The sequence below is a fragment of the Megalobrama amblycephala genome, linkage group LG24 (genome assembly GCF_018812025.1).
Source record: "Megalobrama amblycephala isolate DHTTF-2021 linkage group LG24, ASM1881202v1, whole genome shotgun sequence".
Lineage (NCBI taxonomy): Eukaryota > Metazoa > Chordata > Actinopteri > Cypriniformes > Xenocyprididae > Megalobrama > Megalobrama amblycephala.
Genome location: NC_063067.1, coordinates 3,311,695 through 3,326,912, shown reverse-complemented (window position 1 = coordinate 3,326,912; position 15,218 = coordinate 3,311,695). Strand labels below are relative to the sequence as shown.

Below are 15,218 nucleotides of genomic sequence, written 5' to 3'. Positions count from 1 at the left end.
TTTATAATATACACTAATAACCATCATAGTAACAGGGGCGTGTGAGGTCAGAAAACACACTAAAACTCGAAGTTTGTTTAAAAAAGGCCAATGATCAAGAGCACTTCTGGAAGAAAAGGTTCTAAATGGAATCTTCAAGTGTTCCGTCAGGTGATTCATATATAGAACCTTTCAGAAGTTCCATCATGGGATCATTTTAGGGATTTAGTCTTAATTATTTTATTTTATTTTTAGTTGGTTTATTATTTTAATTAAATTGTATCAATTAAACAGCTCATAAACATATACATTACACTAGAAAAATTTAAATGACCCACTAAACACATTAAACTAGAGGGGGGTTTTTTCCACCACGGAAAATTATAGGAAAAATTTCTCACCATTCTGACTGTTTTTCTCGAAACTTTTGTCAATGAAATAGGCATGAGAATTCAGAGGGAAGTCAGAATTGTGAGATATAAACTTCAAAGTTTAAGTTATATTAACTGATAATTGTGAGACATAAAGTCTGAATTGTGAGATGATCATTCGGAAGTGCAAGAAATGTAAGAATTCTGAGGGGAAAAAAAATCAGAATTGTGAGATATAAACTAGGAACTGTGAGATTTAAAGTCATTATTGTGTGATAAAGAGCAATTCACTTTTTAATTTTTCATTCAGTGACGGAAACGGGTGTGGTTTAACCTGCTGCTACTGTATGTGCAATCAAACTAAACAAATCTGATAATGGTTTAAATTGAGAAATGATAGGGTTCAGCTATTATGTTGCACAATATAGTAACTTCCTCAATTCTGAAGAAGAGTAAAAGCTCTTACTTCATCACAGTGTGACAGATAATGTGTTAATTTTACAGATATTTCCTCCTCCATCATCATCCCAGAATCGATTGACAGCGCTGCAGGTGAAGTGCGTCGTCATGTACAGTATTACAGGTAATGTAGGTATGTACATTTGCACAATTATGAAATAGCTGGATTACAGCATTTTCAGATATAACCCGATATATCCAGATATAATACCTTTCAAATAAGCCAATAGTCAATATTTTTTTTACAATAGAACATAGATAACATAAATGTTTAAACAGAGAAATTGTACACTTTTATTCACTAAATGAGCTCATTTCAAATTTGATGCCTGCTATAGGTCTCAAAAAAGTTGACACGGGGGCAACAAATGGCTGAAAAAGCAAGACATTCTGAAAAGATTCAGCTGGGGAACATCTAGCAACTAATTAAGTTAATTGATATCAGGTCTGTAACATGATTAGCTATAAAAGGGATGTCTTAGAGAGGCAGAGTCTCTCAGAAGATGGGCAGAGCTGTGAAAGAGTGCGTAAAAAGATTGTGGACTACTTAAAAAAACAATGTTCCTCAACGTCACACAATCCGCCGTGCCATCTGCAGATGCCAACTAAAGCTCTATCATGCAAAAAGGAAGTCATATGTGAACATGGTCTAGAAGCGCCATCGTGTCCTGTAGGCCAAGACTGTCGGATTCACTATTCTTCTGAAATAAGGAAAGAAAGTTCTTCCTGTCAGACACGAGGATATTTTGGCAGAGGAGTAGTACTGAACTCCAGAAAATCGCAGGCTTCATCAGTAGCTGTCTTCCTTTAAAGCAGGATGAACAAACTATCTATCTGCCTGTCTGTCAAGTAGGGGAGAGTGGGGTAAGTTGTCACATTTTCACACTGTCTAACATTTACTAAGCACCATACATCACAACAGTATAAATGTCATACCAAATGAAAGAAGGAAGTCTTGGGCACATATGTTGTATTCATTACATTTTCATATCTTATCTCATTACGGAGTTGTAGACTGTCGAATAGAGAATGTGCTCTTGTGACAATTTGCCCCATCGGCAGGTAAGTTGTCACACTAGATTATCTAAAGGATAAGAACACAACTACTTAATTGTTATTATTGATTTTAATTTTTAAATTCAAACCAGAACTGGAAATATAAACAATCATGCCTAGAGAATTTGGAAAAACAATTATTTCAATCCAAACAATACACATTTCAATCAAAACACATTAAGTGGCAAGACCACTTTACTTTGAACTTTAAACTCAGACTTTCTCTGGCTTGCACATACAGTGGGTACGGAAAGTATTCAGACCCCCTTAAATTTTTCACTCTTTGTTATATTGCAGCCATTTGCTAAAATCATTTAAGTTCATTTTTTTTCTCATTAATGTACACACAGCACATATTGACAGAAAAACACAGAATTGTTGACATTTTTGCAGATTTATTAAAAGAAAAACTGAAATATCACATGGTCCTAAGTATTCAGACCCTTTGCTCAGTATTTAGTAGAAGCACCCTTTTGATCTAATACAGCCATGAGTCTTTTTGGGAAAGATGCAACAAGTTTTTCACACCTGGATTTGGGGATCCTCTGCCATTCCTCCTTGCAGATCCTCTCCAGTTCTGTCAGGCTGGATGGTAAACATTGGTGGACAGCCATTTTTAGGTCTCTCCAGAGATGCTCAATTGGGTTTAAGTCAGGGCTCTGGCCACTCCTTCATTATTTTAGCTGTGTGCTTAGGGTCATTGTCTTGTTGGAAGGTAAACCTTCGGCCCAGTCTGAGGTCCTGAGCACTCTGGAGAAGGTTTTCGTCCAGGATATCCCTGTACTTGGCCGCATTCATCTTTCCCTCGATTGCAACCAGTCGTCCTGTCGCTGCAGCTGAAAAACACCCCCACAGCATGATGCTGCCACCACCATGCTTCACTGTTGGGACTGTATTGGACAGGTGATGAGCAGTGCCTGGTTTTCTCCACACATACCGCTTAGAATTAAGGCCAAAAAAGTTCTATCTTGGTCTCATCAGACCAGAGAATCTTATTTCTCACCATCTTGGCAAACTCCATGCGGGCTTTCATGTGTCTTGCACTGAGGAGAGGCTTCCGTCGGGCCACTCTGCCATAAAGCCCCGACTGGTGGAGGGCTGCAGTGATGGTTGACTTTCTACAGCTTTCACCCATCTCCCGACTGCATCTCTGGAGCTCAGCCACAGTGATCTTTGGGTTCTTCTTTACCTCTCTCACCAAGGCTCTTCTCCCCCGATAGCTCAGTTTGGCCGGACGGCCAGCTCTAGAAAGGGTTCTGGTCATCCCAAACATCTTCCATTTAAGGATTATGGAGGCCACTGTGCTCTTAGGAACCTTAAGTGCAGCAGAAATTTTTTTGTAACCTTGGCCAGATCTGTGCCTTGCCACAATTCTGTCTCTGAGCTCTTCAGGCAGTTCCTTTGACCTCATGATTCTCATTTGCTCTGACATGCACTGTGAGTTGTAAGGTCTTATATAGTCAGGTGTGTGGCTTTCCTAATCAAGTCCAATCAGTATAATCAAACACAGCTGGACTCAAATGAAGGTGTACAACCATCTCAAGGATGATCAGAAGAAATGAACAGCACCTGAGTTAAATATATGAGTGTCACAGCAAAGGGTCTGAATACTTAGGACCATGTGATATTTCAGTTTTTCTTTTTTAATAAATCTGAAAAAATGTCAACAATTCTGTGTTTTTCTGTCAATATAGGGTGCTGTGTGTACATTAATGAGGAAAAAATGAACTTAAATGATTTTAGCAAATGGCAGCAATATAACAAAGAGTGAAAAATTTAAGGGGGTCTGAATACTTTCCGTACCCACTGTAGATCCAAACTGAATGGAATTCTGCAGATAACTCACTTAACTTAACATGTTTAACCTCTGAACATAACTGACTTAACATGTTGAACCTCTTTTTTGAGCATGTTATACGTGTTTATTTGTACTGGGGCAAGTTGTCACATGTGACGACTTGCCCCAAAGCCATTGAGACAACTTGCCCCAAACTGACATGTGTGCTAATGTCGTCTAAATCTCAAGGTGAGCTCAGCATAGCATGTCAGCTAAAGTAGCAAAAGAGACATTATTGTCTCCTCTATGTTGTGCAAAATAATAATTTTTAACATTCATATCTAACAAAGTTGAATTGCATAAAATTTAAAGTGCAAATGTTTTACTTTTTAAGCCAAAAAATAAGAAAACTGTGCTAACCTCAGATTAGAGTGATCTTGACCACATGTGAACAGGAAGTTGACTATAGAAGAAGTCACACAAAGTGGCTATTTGATTTTTGAGATAGAGCCTCTAGTTTTGGAGTTATGAAGAGTGTGACAACTTACACATGTGACAACTTACTCCGCTCTCCCCTACATGAGTCTAATACAACCTGAATTCCGGAAATGTTGGGACTTTTTTAAATTTGAATAAAATGAAAACTAAAAGACTTTCAAATCACATGAGCCAATATTTTATTCACAATAGAACATATATAACATAAATGTTTAAACAGAGAAATTGTAAAATTTTATGCACAAAATGAGCTCATTTCAAATTTGATGCCTGTTACAGGTCTCAAAGTAGTTGGGACGGGGGCATGTTTACCATAGTGTAGCATCTCTTCTTTTCAAAACAGTGTGAATCCGATAATGGTTTAGATTGAGAAATTATAGGGTTCAGCTATTATGTTGCACAATATAGCAACTTCCTCAATTCTGAAGAAGAGTAAAAGCTCTTATTTCATCACAGTGTGACAGATAATGTGTTAATTTTGCACAATTATGAAATAGCTGGATTACAGCATTTTCAGATACAACCCGAATTCCAGAAAATTTGGGATGTTTTTTTTAAATTTGAATAAAATGAAAACTAAAAGACTTTCAAATCACATGATCCAATATTTTATTCACAATAGAACATATATAACATAAATGTTTAAACAGAGAAATTTTACACTTTTATCCACTAAATGTTCCTCAATGTGTCACGGATGCACACAGACAAGATGTTAGGATCCAGTTGCAGCATTTATTGGTAAATCCAAAACGTAAATCCCAAGACAGGCAAGGGTCAAACTCCACGTAGTCAGTCCACAAACAAAAGGCCAGGAATACAACGTGCATGTAACAAAACAACGAACCACAAACAAAGGTAGAACCAACTGAGTATAAATAGACAGACACTAATTAACAAACACAAAACAGCTGAATGCAATGAAGGATAATGAGTCCAGGAAGTGGGTTATGGGAAATGAAGTTCTAAACAGTGACAAAAGTCTGTGTTGGAGTGCCCTCTAGTGGTTTAGCTAGGGCACTCCAATTCGTGATCATGACAGTACCCCCTCCTTACGGAGCGGCTACCAGACGCTCCATGAAGCAAACACAAAAACAAAGCTCTCAGGAGGGAGGTGGACTGGAGGAGGACCAGGGGGAGGGACAGCGGGCCAGGTCCAGAGCCCCCGACAGAAGGCCAGGGGGGAGCTGACCAGGCGGGTTCCAGCAGATCTGGGGTCCTGGCTGATTGCCAGGGCGGTGCTGGAGGAACAGACCAGGAGGGTTTCAACGGTTCAGACGGCCTGGGCAGTGGCGGCAGGGCAGAAAACCTGGGCGACGATGGCAGGACAGAAGACTTGGATGGCGGCGGCAGGACAAACGGCCTGGGTGGCGCCGGCAGGGCAAGACGCTTAGGCGGCGGCAGCAGGCAGAGCAGACGGCCTGGGTGACGGCGGCAGGGCTGGCGGCTTGGGCGGCGGCGGCAGGGCTGGCCAAGGGTGCTCTGTGGCCATATCAGGGACAGCGGACAGCACGGTGACGGCCTCCGTGGCCGTATCAGGGAGAGCGGACAGCTCGGTGACGGCCTCCGTGGCCGTATCAGGAAGAGCGGACAGCTCGGTAACGGCAGCAGGCTCAGGCTGGGGCTGTTCTGGGACGACAGCAGGCTGCTCTGGGATGACAGCAGGCTGCTCGGGTTGCTCTGGGACGACAGCAGGCTGCTCTGGGACGACCTCGGGCTGCTCTGGGATGACAGCAGGCTGCTCTGGGACGGCAGCGGGCTCGGGCTGCTCTGGGACGGCAGCGGGCTCGGGCTGCTCTGGGGGCAGCAGCAGGGCAAGGAGCTTAGTTGGCGCCGGCAGGGCAAGGCACTTCGTTGGCGCCGGCAGGGCAAGGCAGGGCCAACGACTCACTGACTGGAGCGGACTCACTGACTGGAGCGGACTCACTGACTGGAGCGGACTCACTGGCTGGAGCGGACTCACTGGCTGGAGCGGGCTCTGGAGTGGACTCACTGGCTGGAGCGGGCTCTGGAGTGGACTCACTGGCTGGAGCGGACTCACTGACTGGAGCGGGCTCTGGAGCGGACTCACTGGCTGGAGTGGACTCACTGGCTGGAGTGGACTTACTGGCTGGAGCGTACTCACTGGCTGGAGCGGGCTCTGGGAAGGCCTCCAGGCCTTGAGGGATGATTGAAGCCTTCCTCTTCCTCCTCTTACGTGAGTGCAGAGGAGACTCAGTGCCCACCTCCTATGTGGCGGCTGGAGCGAACTCACGGACTGGAGCGGACTCACGGGCTGGGAAGTCTCTTCGGTAGGGTTCAAGTTGACCAGGTGTAGCCCACTGGCTTCTATGACCGAGATATTTGATGAAGCCCCAAAAATCCAAAATCTGCAGCCCATCCATCTCCCATTGAGGCAGAGAGTCATTAAGACACTTATTAAAAATCTCCTTCAGCGCAGCATCATTATATCTTAGCCCCACCGCCATTGTCCAGAAATACTGGGCAAAACACCCTACCTCCTCTTCTCCCTGTCGCAAGGCCCTCACCGTCCCCAGCAAAGCCACACGCTCCCTGCCCGTGGCTGGTGGAAGAACCCTCATGCTGCTGGATCCTTGTAGTGGTGGTTCGTTCTGTCACGGATGCACACAGACAAGATGTTAGGATCCAGTTGCAGCATTTATTGGTAAATCCAAAACGTAAATCCCAAGACAGGCAAGGGTCAAACTCCACGTAGTCAGTCCACAAACAAAAGGCCAGGAATACAACGTGCATGTAACAAAACAACGAACCACAAACAAAGGTAGAACCAACTGAGTATAAATAGACAGACACTAATTAACAAACACAAAACAGCTGAATGCAATGAAGGATAATGAGTCCGGGAAGTGGGTTATGGGAAATGAAGTTCTAAACAGTGACAAAAGTCTGTGTTGGAGTGCCCTCTAGTGGTTTAGCTAGGGCACTCCAATTCGTGATCATGACACAATGTCAAATTGCAAAGGCATTGCAAATCTCATCATCTACAGTGCATAACACCATCAAAAGATTCAGAGAAACTGGAGAAATCTCTGTGCGTAAGGGACAATGCCGAAGACCTTTATTGGATGCCGGTGATCTTCGGGTCCTCAGACGACACTGCATCACTCATCGGCATGATTGTGTCAATGACATTACTAAATGGGCCCAGGAATACATCCAGAAACCACTGTTGGTAAACACAATCTGCCGTGTCATCTGCAGATGCCAACTAAAGCTCTATCATGCAAAAAGGAAGCCATATGTGAACATGGTCCAGAAGCGCTGTCGTGTCCTGTGGGCCAAGCCTCATTTAAAATGGACTGTTTCAAAGTGGAAAAGTGCTCTATGATCAGACGAGTCCAAACTTGGCATTCTTGTTGGAAATCACAGACGCCGTGTCCTCCGGGCTGAAGAAGAGGGAGACCTTCCAGCGTGTTATCAGCGTTCAGTTCAAAAGCCATCATCTGATGGTATGGGGGTGCATAAGTGCATACGGTATGGGCAGCTTGCATGTTTTGGAAGGCATTATGAATGCTGAAAGGTATATAAAGGTTTTAGAGCAACATATGCTCCCCTCCAGACGACGTCTATTTCAGGGAAGGCCTTGTGTATTTCAGCAGGACAATGCAAAACCACATACTTCGTCGTTGAAGAGTCCGGGTGCTGAATTGGCCTGCCTGCAGTCCAGATCTTTCACCTTATAGAGAAAAATATGTCAAAGATAACCACAAACTCTTCAGCAGCTGGAATCCTATATCAGGCAAGAATGGGACCAAATTCAACACCAAAACACCAGAAACTCATAACCTCGATGCCCAGACGTCTTCACACTGTTTTGAAAAGAAGAGGAGATGCTGGTAAACATGCTCCCATCCCAACTATTTTGAGACCTGTAGCAGGCATCAAATTTGAAATGAGCTCATTTAGTGGATACAATTGTAAAATTTCTCTGTTTAAACATTTGTTATGTTATCTATGTTCTATTGTGAATAAAATATTGGCTCACATGATTTGAAAGTCTTTTAGTTTTCATTTTATTCAAAATGAAAAGTCCCAACATTTCCGTAATGCGGGTTGTATTAGACTCATGTTCATGACAGACAGACAGATAGATAGTTTGTTCATCCTGCTTTATAAGGAAGACAGCTTCTGTGATTTTCAGTACTACTCCTCTGCCAAAATATCCTCGTGTCTGACAGGAAGAACTTTCTTTCCTCATTTGAGAAGAATAATACAGCTGAAGGTTTCTGAGGAGAATCTGTGGTAGAACCGGCCCTCTGGGACTCGTTTAAGATCTCGTCTAACACAGACTCAACCGCTGCAGATCAGCTTTCTGTCCAGCAGAGGGCAGTGTTTACAAGACATTCACAGAGTCAAACCTCTGGAACACTGGGTAATATAAGGAGCAATATAAAAGGGTAAAAAATAACCTAATATATACAGACACAGGCTGCGTCTATATATAGGCCTATTGACTGAAATATAAAATATCTGCCAATACAATTAATAAAAAAACAAAAAATCTCAAAATATTAAATATGCCAATACTGCTTAAAATTAAATTAACATATAAATACTTACCTAAATAAATAAATATTGCTCAAAATAGTAAATATCCACCAACAACAATAAAATAAATATAAAGAAATAAATATTGCCCAAAACATGAATAATAAAAAATGCCCAAAATATTAAATATCTGCTAATATTGATTAAAATTAAATAAACAAATACCTAAATAAATAAATATTGCAGAAAATAGCAAATATCTGCCTTCACTGATAAAATATAAATATTGCCCAAAACATGAAATATACAGATTAGAATAAATAAAAATGAGCTATATTAATAAATATAGCTATATTAATCTGCTAATACGATTAATAAAAAATGCACAAAATTTGAAATATCTCAGTACTGATAATAATTGAACCCAAAATATGAAATATGTCAATATTGATCAAAATTAATTAAATATATAAATATTGCCTAAATTATCAAATACCTTCCAATACTGACAAATAAATAGATAAATATATAGAGTGTTTGTAAATATATGTAAAAAATAACATGCCAACATGGAGACTATCATGCATCCCTGATACATTTGATGTTATCAATATTTGCAGCAGAAAGATAACATTTATAACATTTATAACATTTGACTGCACGTCATTTAAATATATCTGACATGCATTTCTTTACGTGTAAAACTGTTAAGTAGAAAAACATGCTTGTACACTCTCGACACCAGAACAAACAGACAGACGAAGCACTTATAAACGTCTGTAGACAAATTTATTCCATTTTCAACAATAAACACAGTTGATTTCACTCTGACAACAACACACAGCGTCTCCAGAGCGAGACGGACACGTTAAACATGAACGAGAGCTTGACGTGTGGATGAGTGACGTCTGTACACCTGTAAACACACGCGCTGTTAAACATCACGCATGTAACAACCTGCCACATGCTGAAGTCATTTACAGAAGAGCGCATGGTGAAACGTCAGTATAAATGTGTTCAACAAGCTTCTTGAAACTCCTAATCTCAATAAATACCACAAATACAGTGAAGTTAACAGTGGTCAAGTGTGAACACAGTGAAGTATCAGTGAGGTTGTTCAGGTTAGTGAAACGAAACATACTTTACTCAAATACACGTGCAGAAATTCAACATAAATCTTAAATTTAGGCCTACATATTTGAGTGTAGAAGTGTTTGCATTCACACACTTGTGTAGAGTACGTCTCGGGTCTTTGTGCTGATGTTAACACACAAGAAAGCACTCTTTGGTTTTGTAAAAGAATCCCTTTTTTGACTTTTTCTCTATTTTCTAAAATATTTAATGGTCTTACGTCACATAATACTGATTTATTCTGTAAAGCTAGTAGATTTAGTGTGTCTGCACTCCAAACGATGAGAGAATCACATATATTTGATGGCGCGTGTGGGACGGTGTTCTTCACAGCAGATGTAAAGTAGGATGTGTCGTCCTGCGCTGACAACAGTTCTTCTGAGCTCACAAACCAAGCACATGAGTAGGAAAGGCGACCAACACGGAAACAGTGAAGTGTGTGTGTGTGTTTGCTACATCTTTAGGTGGTCAGGCTCTCAGTGTGTGTGTGTGTGGGGTTTGGGACAGTCGTCTCTGAGGGGTTTATGTGAGTCCGATCTCCTCTAGGACGCTGCGGGGAGTCTCTGCTTCCTGTGGGAGGAAGATCAACACTTTCCCTGATCACACGGTCACAGATAAATCCGTCAAAATTACTCCAAGACACAACAGGCAATGCATGCAAACCCTGAAAGTCTACTATCAACACCAAAGATGCTCCAACACACTTTAACAATCCAAATGTTGGCTTTGTTTTTATTATAAAAACATATTTACAAACATACAGTAAATAATTCAAATGTTGCCTTTGTTTTTTGTAATAAAACAACAAATATTTACCAAAAACACAAAAAAAAAATCAAATATTAGTGTTTGTTTTGTAAATATTTTAAAAGCTAACATTTGAATTATTTTATGTTTTGGTAAATATTTGCATTTAATATTTATATTATATTTGATATTGATTTAATATTTGCATTTAATAATAAAGAGTCAACATTTAAAATTACTAGTGTTTGTTTGGTAAATATTTGGTTTTTATAACAAAAAAAGTCAACATTTGAATTTGTGTTTGTTTGGAAAATATTTGGCTTTTACAACAAAAACAAAGCTAACATTTGAATTATTTAATGTTTTCTGGGTAAATATTTGTTTTTAATAATAAAAAGAGTCAACATTTGAAATTTTTAGTGTTTATTTGGTATTTTTTTTATTTTTATAACAAAGGTAAATATAGCTGCAAGCAGCGATTAAGGGCCCCAAGCACAAAGAAGCAAGCAAGTAAAATCATCAGTAAAATATTTATTTATTTATTTATTTTTTTTTTTCAGTTATAGTGCCACCAACAGGCGCAATCCCACCACTTTTTTGTGTGTCCTCAGAGTGTGCCCATAAAATTTGGTGCAAATATCTAATTTTGTTTAGGAGCACATTAAAAATGAACCATGCACGAATTTGCATTTTTCTGCCACTTGCTATCAAAATTTTGACATTTGGGCATTCAACATTTAGCTAACGACTTGTTTCCGAATTTCCTACTGTGGTTTTGTCTCGAAAGAACTCAAAGATATCGCCTCGAACGGTTTCGAAGATATTCGCGAACATTTTTTTTTAATGCTAAATTGCAACTTTGCACAAACCTTAAGGTGAAATATAGTATGTTAGGTATCATTTGACTTGGCATGGATTCAGGAATCTAAGTAGATGAATCCCATAGAAATAAGAAAACCACATCAAAAGTTATGAAACTTATGAATATTTGATTTCACCACAAGGTGGTGCTGTCTCGAAACTTCTCAGGCTCCTTCAGACATCATGCTGATGACCCATACCGAGTTTCATAAATGATACCCTAATGCATTCAAAAAAATACAGCATTTTGCTACAAAATGCAACATGGCCCAAAATGGCAGGATATGGTAAAATTGGATATAACAAGACCAGTTTTATCATTTTTGGCCAAACCGTTCAGAAGTTCTAAGCAAAAATAGGCATTTTTGCTATCTCCGGACCAGTACGTGGCTCTGTGACGAAACACAGAATGTAGCCTCAGGTCATGCTTGTGATGACATGTACCAACTTAGGTCAGAATACACTAAAGCGTTGCGGAGATATATCCTCAGATCCAATTTGGCATGCTTTTCTCAAATTTGTTTGCACGTTATTCAAGAATGGTTGGGTTTATCAAAAAGCTTTTGATAACTTTTTGCCAGCATGAGATGATCTAATTTGACTTATGAAAATTGGAGAAACCGTTTAGGAGGAGTTTGAAAAAGTAGTTTTTTTGGCGGGAAAATTTGGCAGGGAAAAGTTTAATGATGGAAAATGGTGTCGTAGGGTGCATTTGAATGGTATTGAGCCAAGGAATCAGATGAAACAAACACTAAATAATTCAAATGTTGGCTTTGTTCTGAACTACGATGAGCAACTTTTTGAAGAGAATCAGCATTTACTTTGATTTTAAAATCTTAGATTTTATTATTTGTTTTTCTTTCCAGTATGTCTGAATGTAATGCACAACTATGAATAATTCACTCAAAAACAACCATTTTATTTTCATGAACACAGCCAACAGTTTATTTAACAAAACTTTTGAAAATCAAAGCACCACTGATATCACAATCACAAACTGTCGACAGACAATGAATTTTGTGTTTATGGATTTGTGTGCTGGCCAAGAGGTGACATCGAGAACAACTTTTGCCCACGCAAACATTATGATGTAAATGTCTTGTATTAAATATCAACAGTGTTGAAGGTAATGCATTACAAGTATCACGAGTTACATAATCGAATTACTTTTTCAAGTTATAAGTAAAGTAATGCACAACAAAATATCAGTTACTTTTACAAAAACAAACAAGCAAGCCCAGCCTAGGAGAGAAAAAAAAAGCTCCAAAACAACAAAAAGTAACTAAGTAATGCAATTTTAAAACATAAAAGTAACGCAATATTGTAACGCATTACTTTTAAAAGTAACTTTCCCCAAAACTGAATATCAGTCTTGATCATGTGAAAACTGGGTGCAAAACATATATTTGTAATTATTTTAAAGATTTTGCGCTGGCGTGTTGTTCGGTGCCACCCCTCTGGGCTCAGCAGGTTTATTTTATATGTATGAAGCACATGGAGATGAGCCGAGCTAAATTTATCCTCCGGGATCTGAAAATAATCAGCATGTGGGCTGCCGTGTAGAATGACTCACTGATGACACAAATACATTTACAAGACACTGAGGCAAACCAGACACACGCACAAGAACGAGCTCAACTTACTTTGGCATCCTGAACATCAGTCGGCCAAAAAAAGAGAGGAAAATCAAGATTTAAAAATTGCATTACTGAATTCAGCCTGTTATTTGGCATCTTAGAAGTTTCCGAAAAATGTTTTTAAAGTTTTATGTCACACCAAAACATATTTAAGTACTAAAAAGGAGCTGGTAAAACATCAAAAAGTTGATTAATACAATGACTAGTTGTATTATTAATAGGTTATTAATTAACCTACACAACAAAGATGCTTCAGAGGTGGAGCAAACTGATGAAAGATTATGGTCATCTTTGAAATAATGTGCACTGAAATAAACGATTACAGATAGTGTTGATTTTTAAAGGGTACATTGAAAATTTTGAAAATTGAAGATTTTGAATTCAAATCAAAAATATTGATTGAATCAACCTAAATACATTAAATTACACCAACAAAACCATTTGAAATTTTGAGTTAGAATTTTTGAATTAAAATAAATATAAACATCACTGAATCAACTTAAATGCATTGAATTACACCAACAAAACTACTCTTTATAAGTTAAATCAGGTAGAAATACAATTTTTCAAATTTGTAAAAGATTTTTTGGAGTACGTTTTGCAAGAAAATACCATTTAGATAATTAATGTGGTTCCTATAACAATATTTTAGGTTTCTGTTGATTAAACTAATTGTATTAACTCAAATTTTTAATTTCAATTAACTCAATTTTAAGGCAACCAGGTAACTTACTTTAAGTTAAACCAACAATTCTTTTTTTTGTACACCGTAAAAAAAATGTCCACCTATTTTAACTTAAACTTCTGTTTATATATCTTATATATCTGATTAATCTTTTAAGAGTAATCAAATTAGCTATACAAGGCATTTCAACCTAAATTACACTAAACTGACTCAAAATAGAGTTCAATCTCCTATAACTTAGAAAATAAGTTAAAATTGCATAAAATATTTTGATGAGTTAAAGTAAATGTAAAAACATGTTGCCACGACTTTTGTCATATAATTTTTTTACAGTGTAACAATTGCAGGTTACCACAATTTACAGTGTAAATTCAACACATATTTGCAGAAAGCACTTTTGCTGTCAAGGCAAGTTGTATTGATTCAGTTCATCAGATTGATTAAATGTGATTCTGGCTCAGTACTCTGTTCTTTAACATCGGGTAAAGACTGAAGCATCCCAGCGCTGCATGAGCGGATCTTTAACATTCGCTTCTCTCCTGGAGTCTTGAATCATTCATGATTACTGAGCTGCAAAGATTCCCGTCGGAATTAAAACCCAATTATCGCTCGGCACTGCGGTGACGGTCCAGGAGGAGGTTTCCACTGCTGACGGCCAGCGAGAGCACAGACGAACTTGACATTATATATATCACACAGAACAGACCAAACCAGAGAGGAAATCTCACTCGCACTTCAGTTTCAGCCTTTCCTCAAAGACATCATGAAATCAAAATTGACTATTTACTTTCGATAATTCAAGTTATCTTTCATCAAATTTATAATAACCTGCTCCACTTTTGAAACGACTTTCTGCGTTTGGCCGTACTGGATCATTTTAACTAACAGAAAAACATATTTAGGGTAAGTTTACATGTCAACAATGTACTAAAAACTGAAAAGATTTTTGCATACAGATCTGCGAAAACGTCTAAAACCGCTGTATTCTGCTGCCAGGCCAGTAGATGGCGATGTCACTTTGTAAAGAAACACTACGCTTCTATAGACTAAACACGTAATATGCATGCGCATGATGTCAGCATTTTCACAAATTCATGTTTTTAACGGTATCGTTTTCAAAAACTTGCACTTTGAAACCCGTTTTCAAAATTTTGCGTTTTCAGGCCCCCAAAACACTGTTGTCGCGTAAATGTACAGCCAACATGCATTAAAAGTTTTTAGTTGTAAACGGTGTCGTGTAAACAGCCCTTATACATTGTTTTAGCAACTTTTCATTTATTCTGTATGTCAAATCATGCTATACATTTTATCCTGTTTGACTAAAAAAAATACATCGCATTACATATACAAATTGATGAATTTATATATATTTATGTACAGTACAGTCCAAAAGTTTGGAACCACTAAGATTTTTAATGTTTTTAAAAGAAGTTTCGTCTGCTCACCAAGGCTACATTTATTTAATTAAAAATACAGTAAAAAACAGTAATATTGTGAAATATTATTAC

The 15,218-nt window shown here is 38.5% G+C and overlaps 2 protein-coding genes across 7 annotated transcripts in view; one reads left to right on the top strand and one right to left on the bottom strand.

Moving 5' to 3' along the window:
• The window catches only part of LOC125260280 (E3 ubiquitin/ISG15 ligase TRIM25-like), a 673,153-nt gene that overhangs the window by 75,419 nt on the left and 582,516 nt on the right, over nucleotides 1-15,218 (top strand). The gene's annotated exons all lie outside the window — the stretch shown is intronic.
• The window catches only part of LOC125260331 (AP-1 complex subunit sigma-2), a 43,226-nt gene that overhangs the window by 3,678 nt on the left and 24,330 nt on the right, over nucleotides 1-15,218 (bottom strand). For 2 of the 5 annotated variants that reach the window (XM_048178664.1, XM_048178663.1), the window contains 2 exons: nucleotides 13,032-13,040; nucleotides 9,417-10,350 (listed from right to left, as the gene is read on the bottom strand). The exons of 1 other annotated variant lie outside the window; for it this stretch is intronic. Coding sequence is in view for 2 of the 4 variants with exons in the window: in XM_048178663.1 (XP_048034620.1) it covers nucleotides 10,303-10,350; nucleotides 13,032-13,040 (57 nt within the window). In the remaining 2 variants the exon portion in view is untranslated. Of the gene's footprint in view, nucleotides 1-9,416; nucleotides 10,351-13,031; nucleotides 13,041-15,218 lie in introns of those variants that run through there. 2 more of the 5 variants (XM_048178667.1, XM_048178668.1) reach the window with 1 other exon arrangement.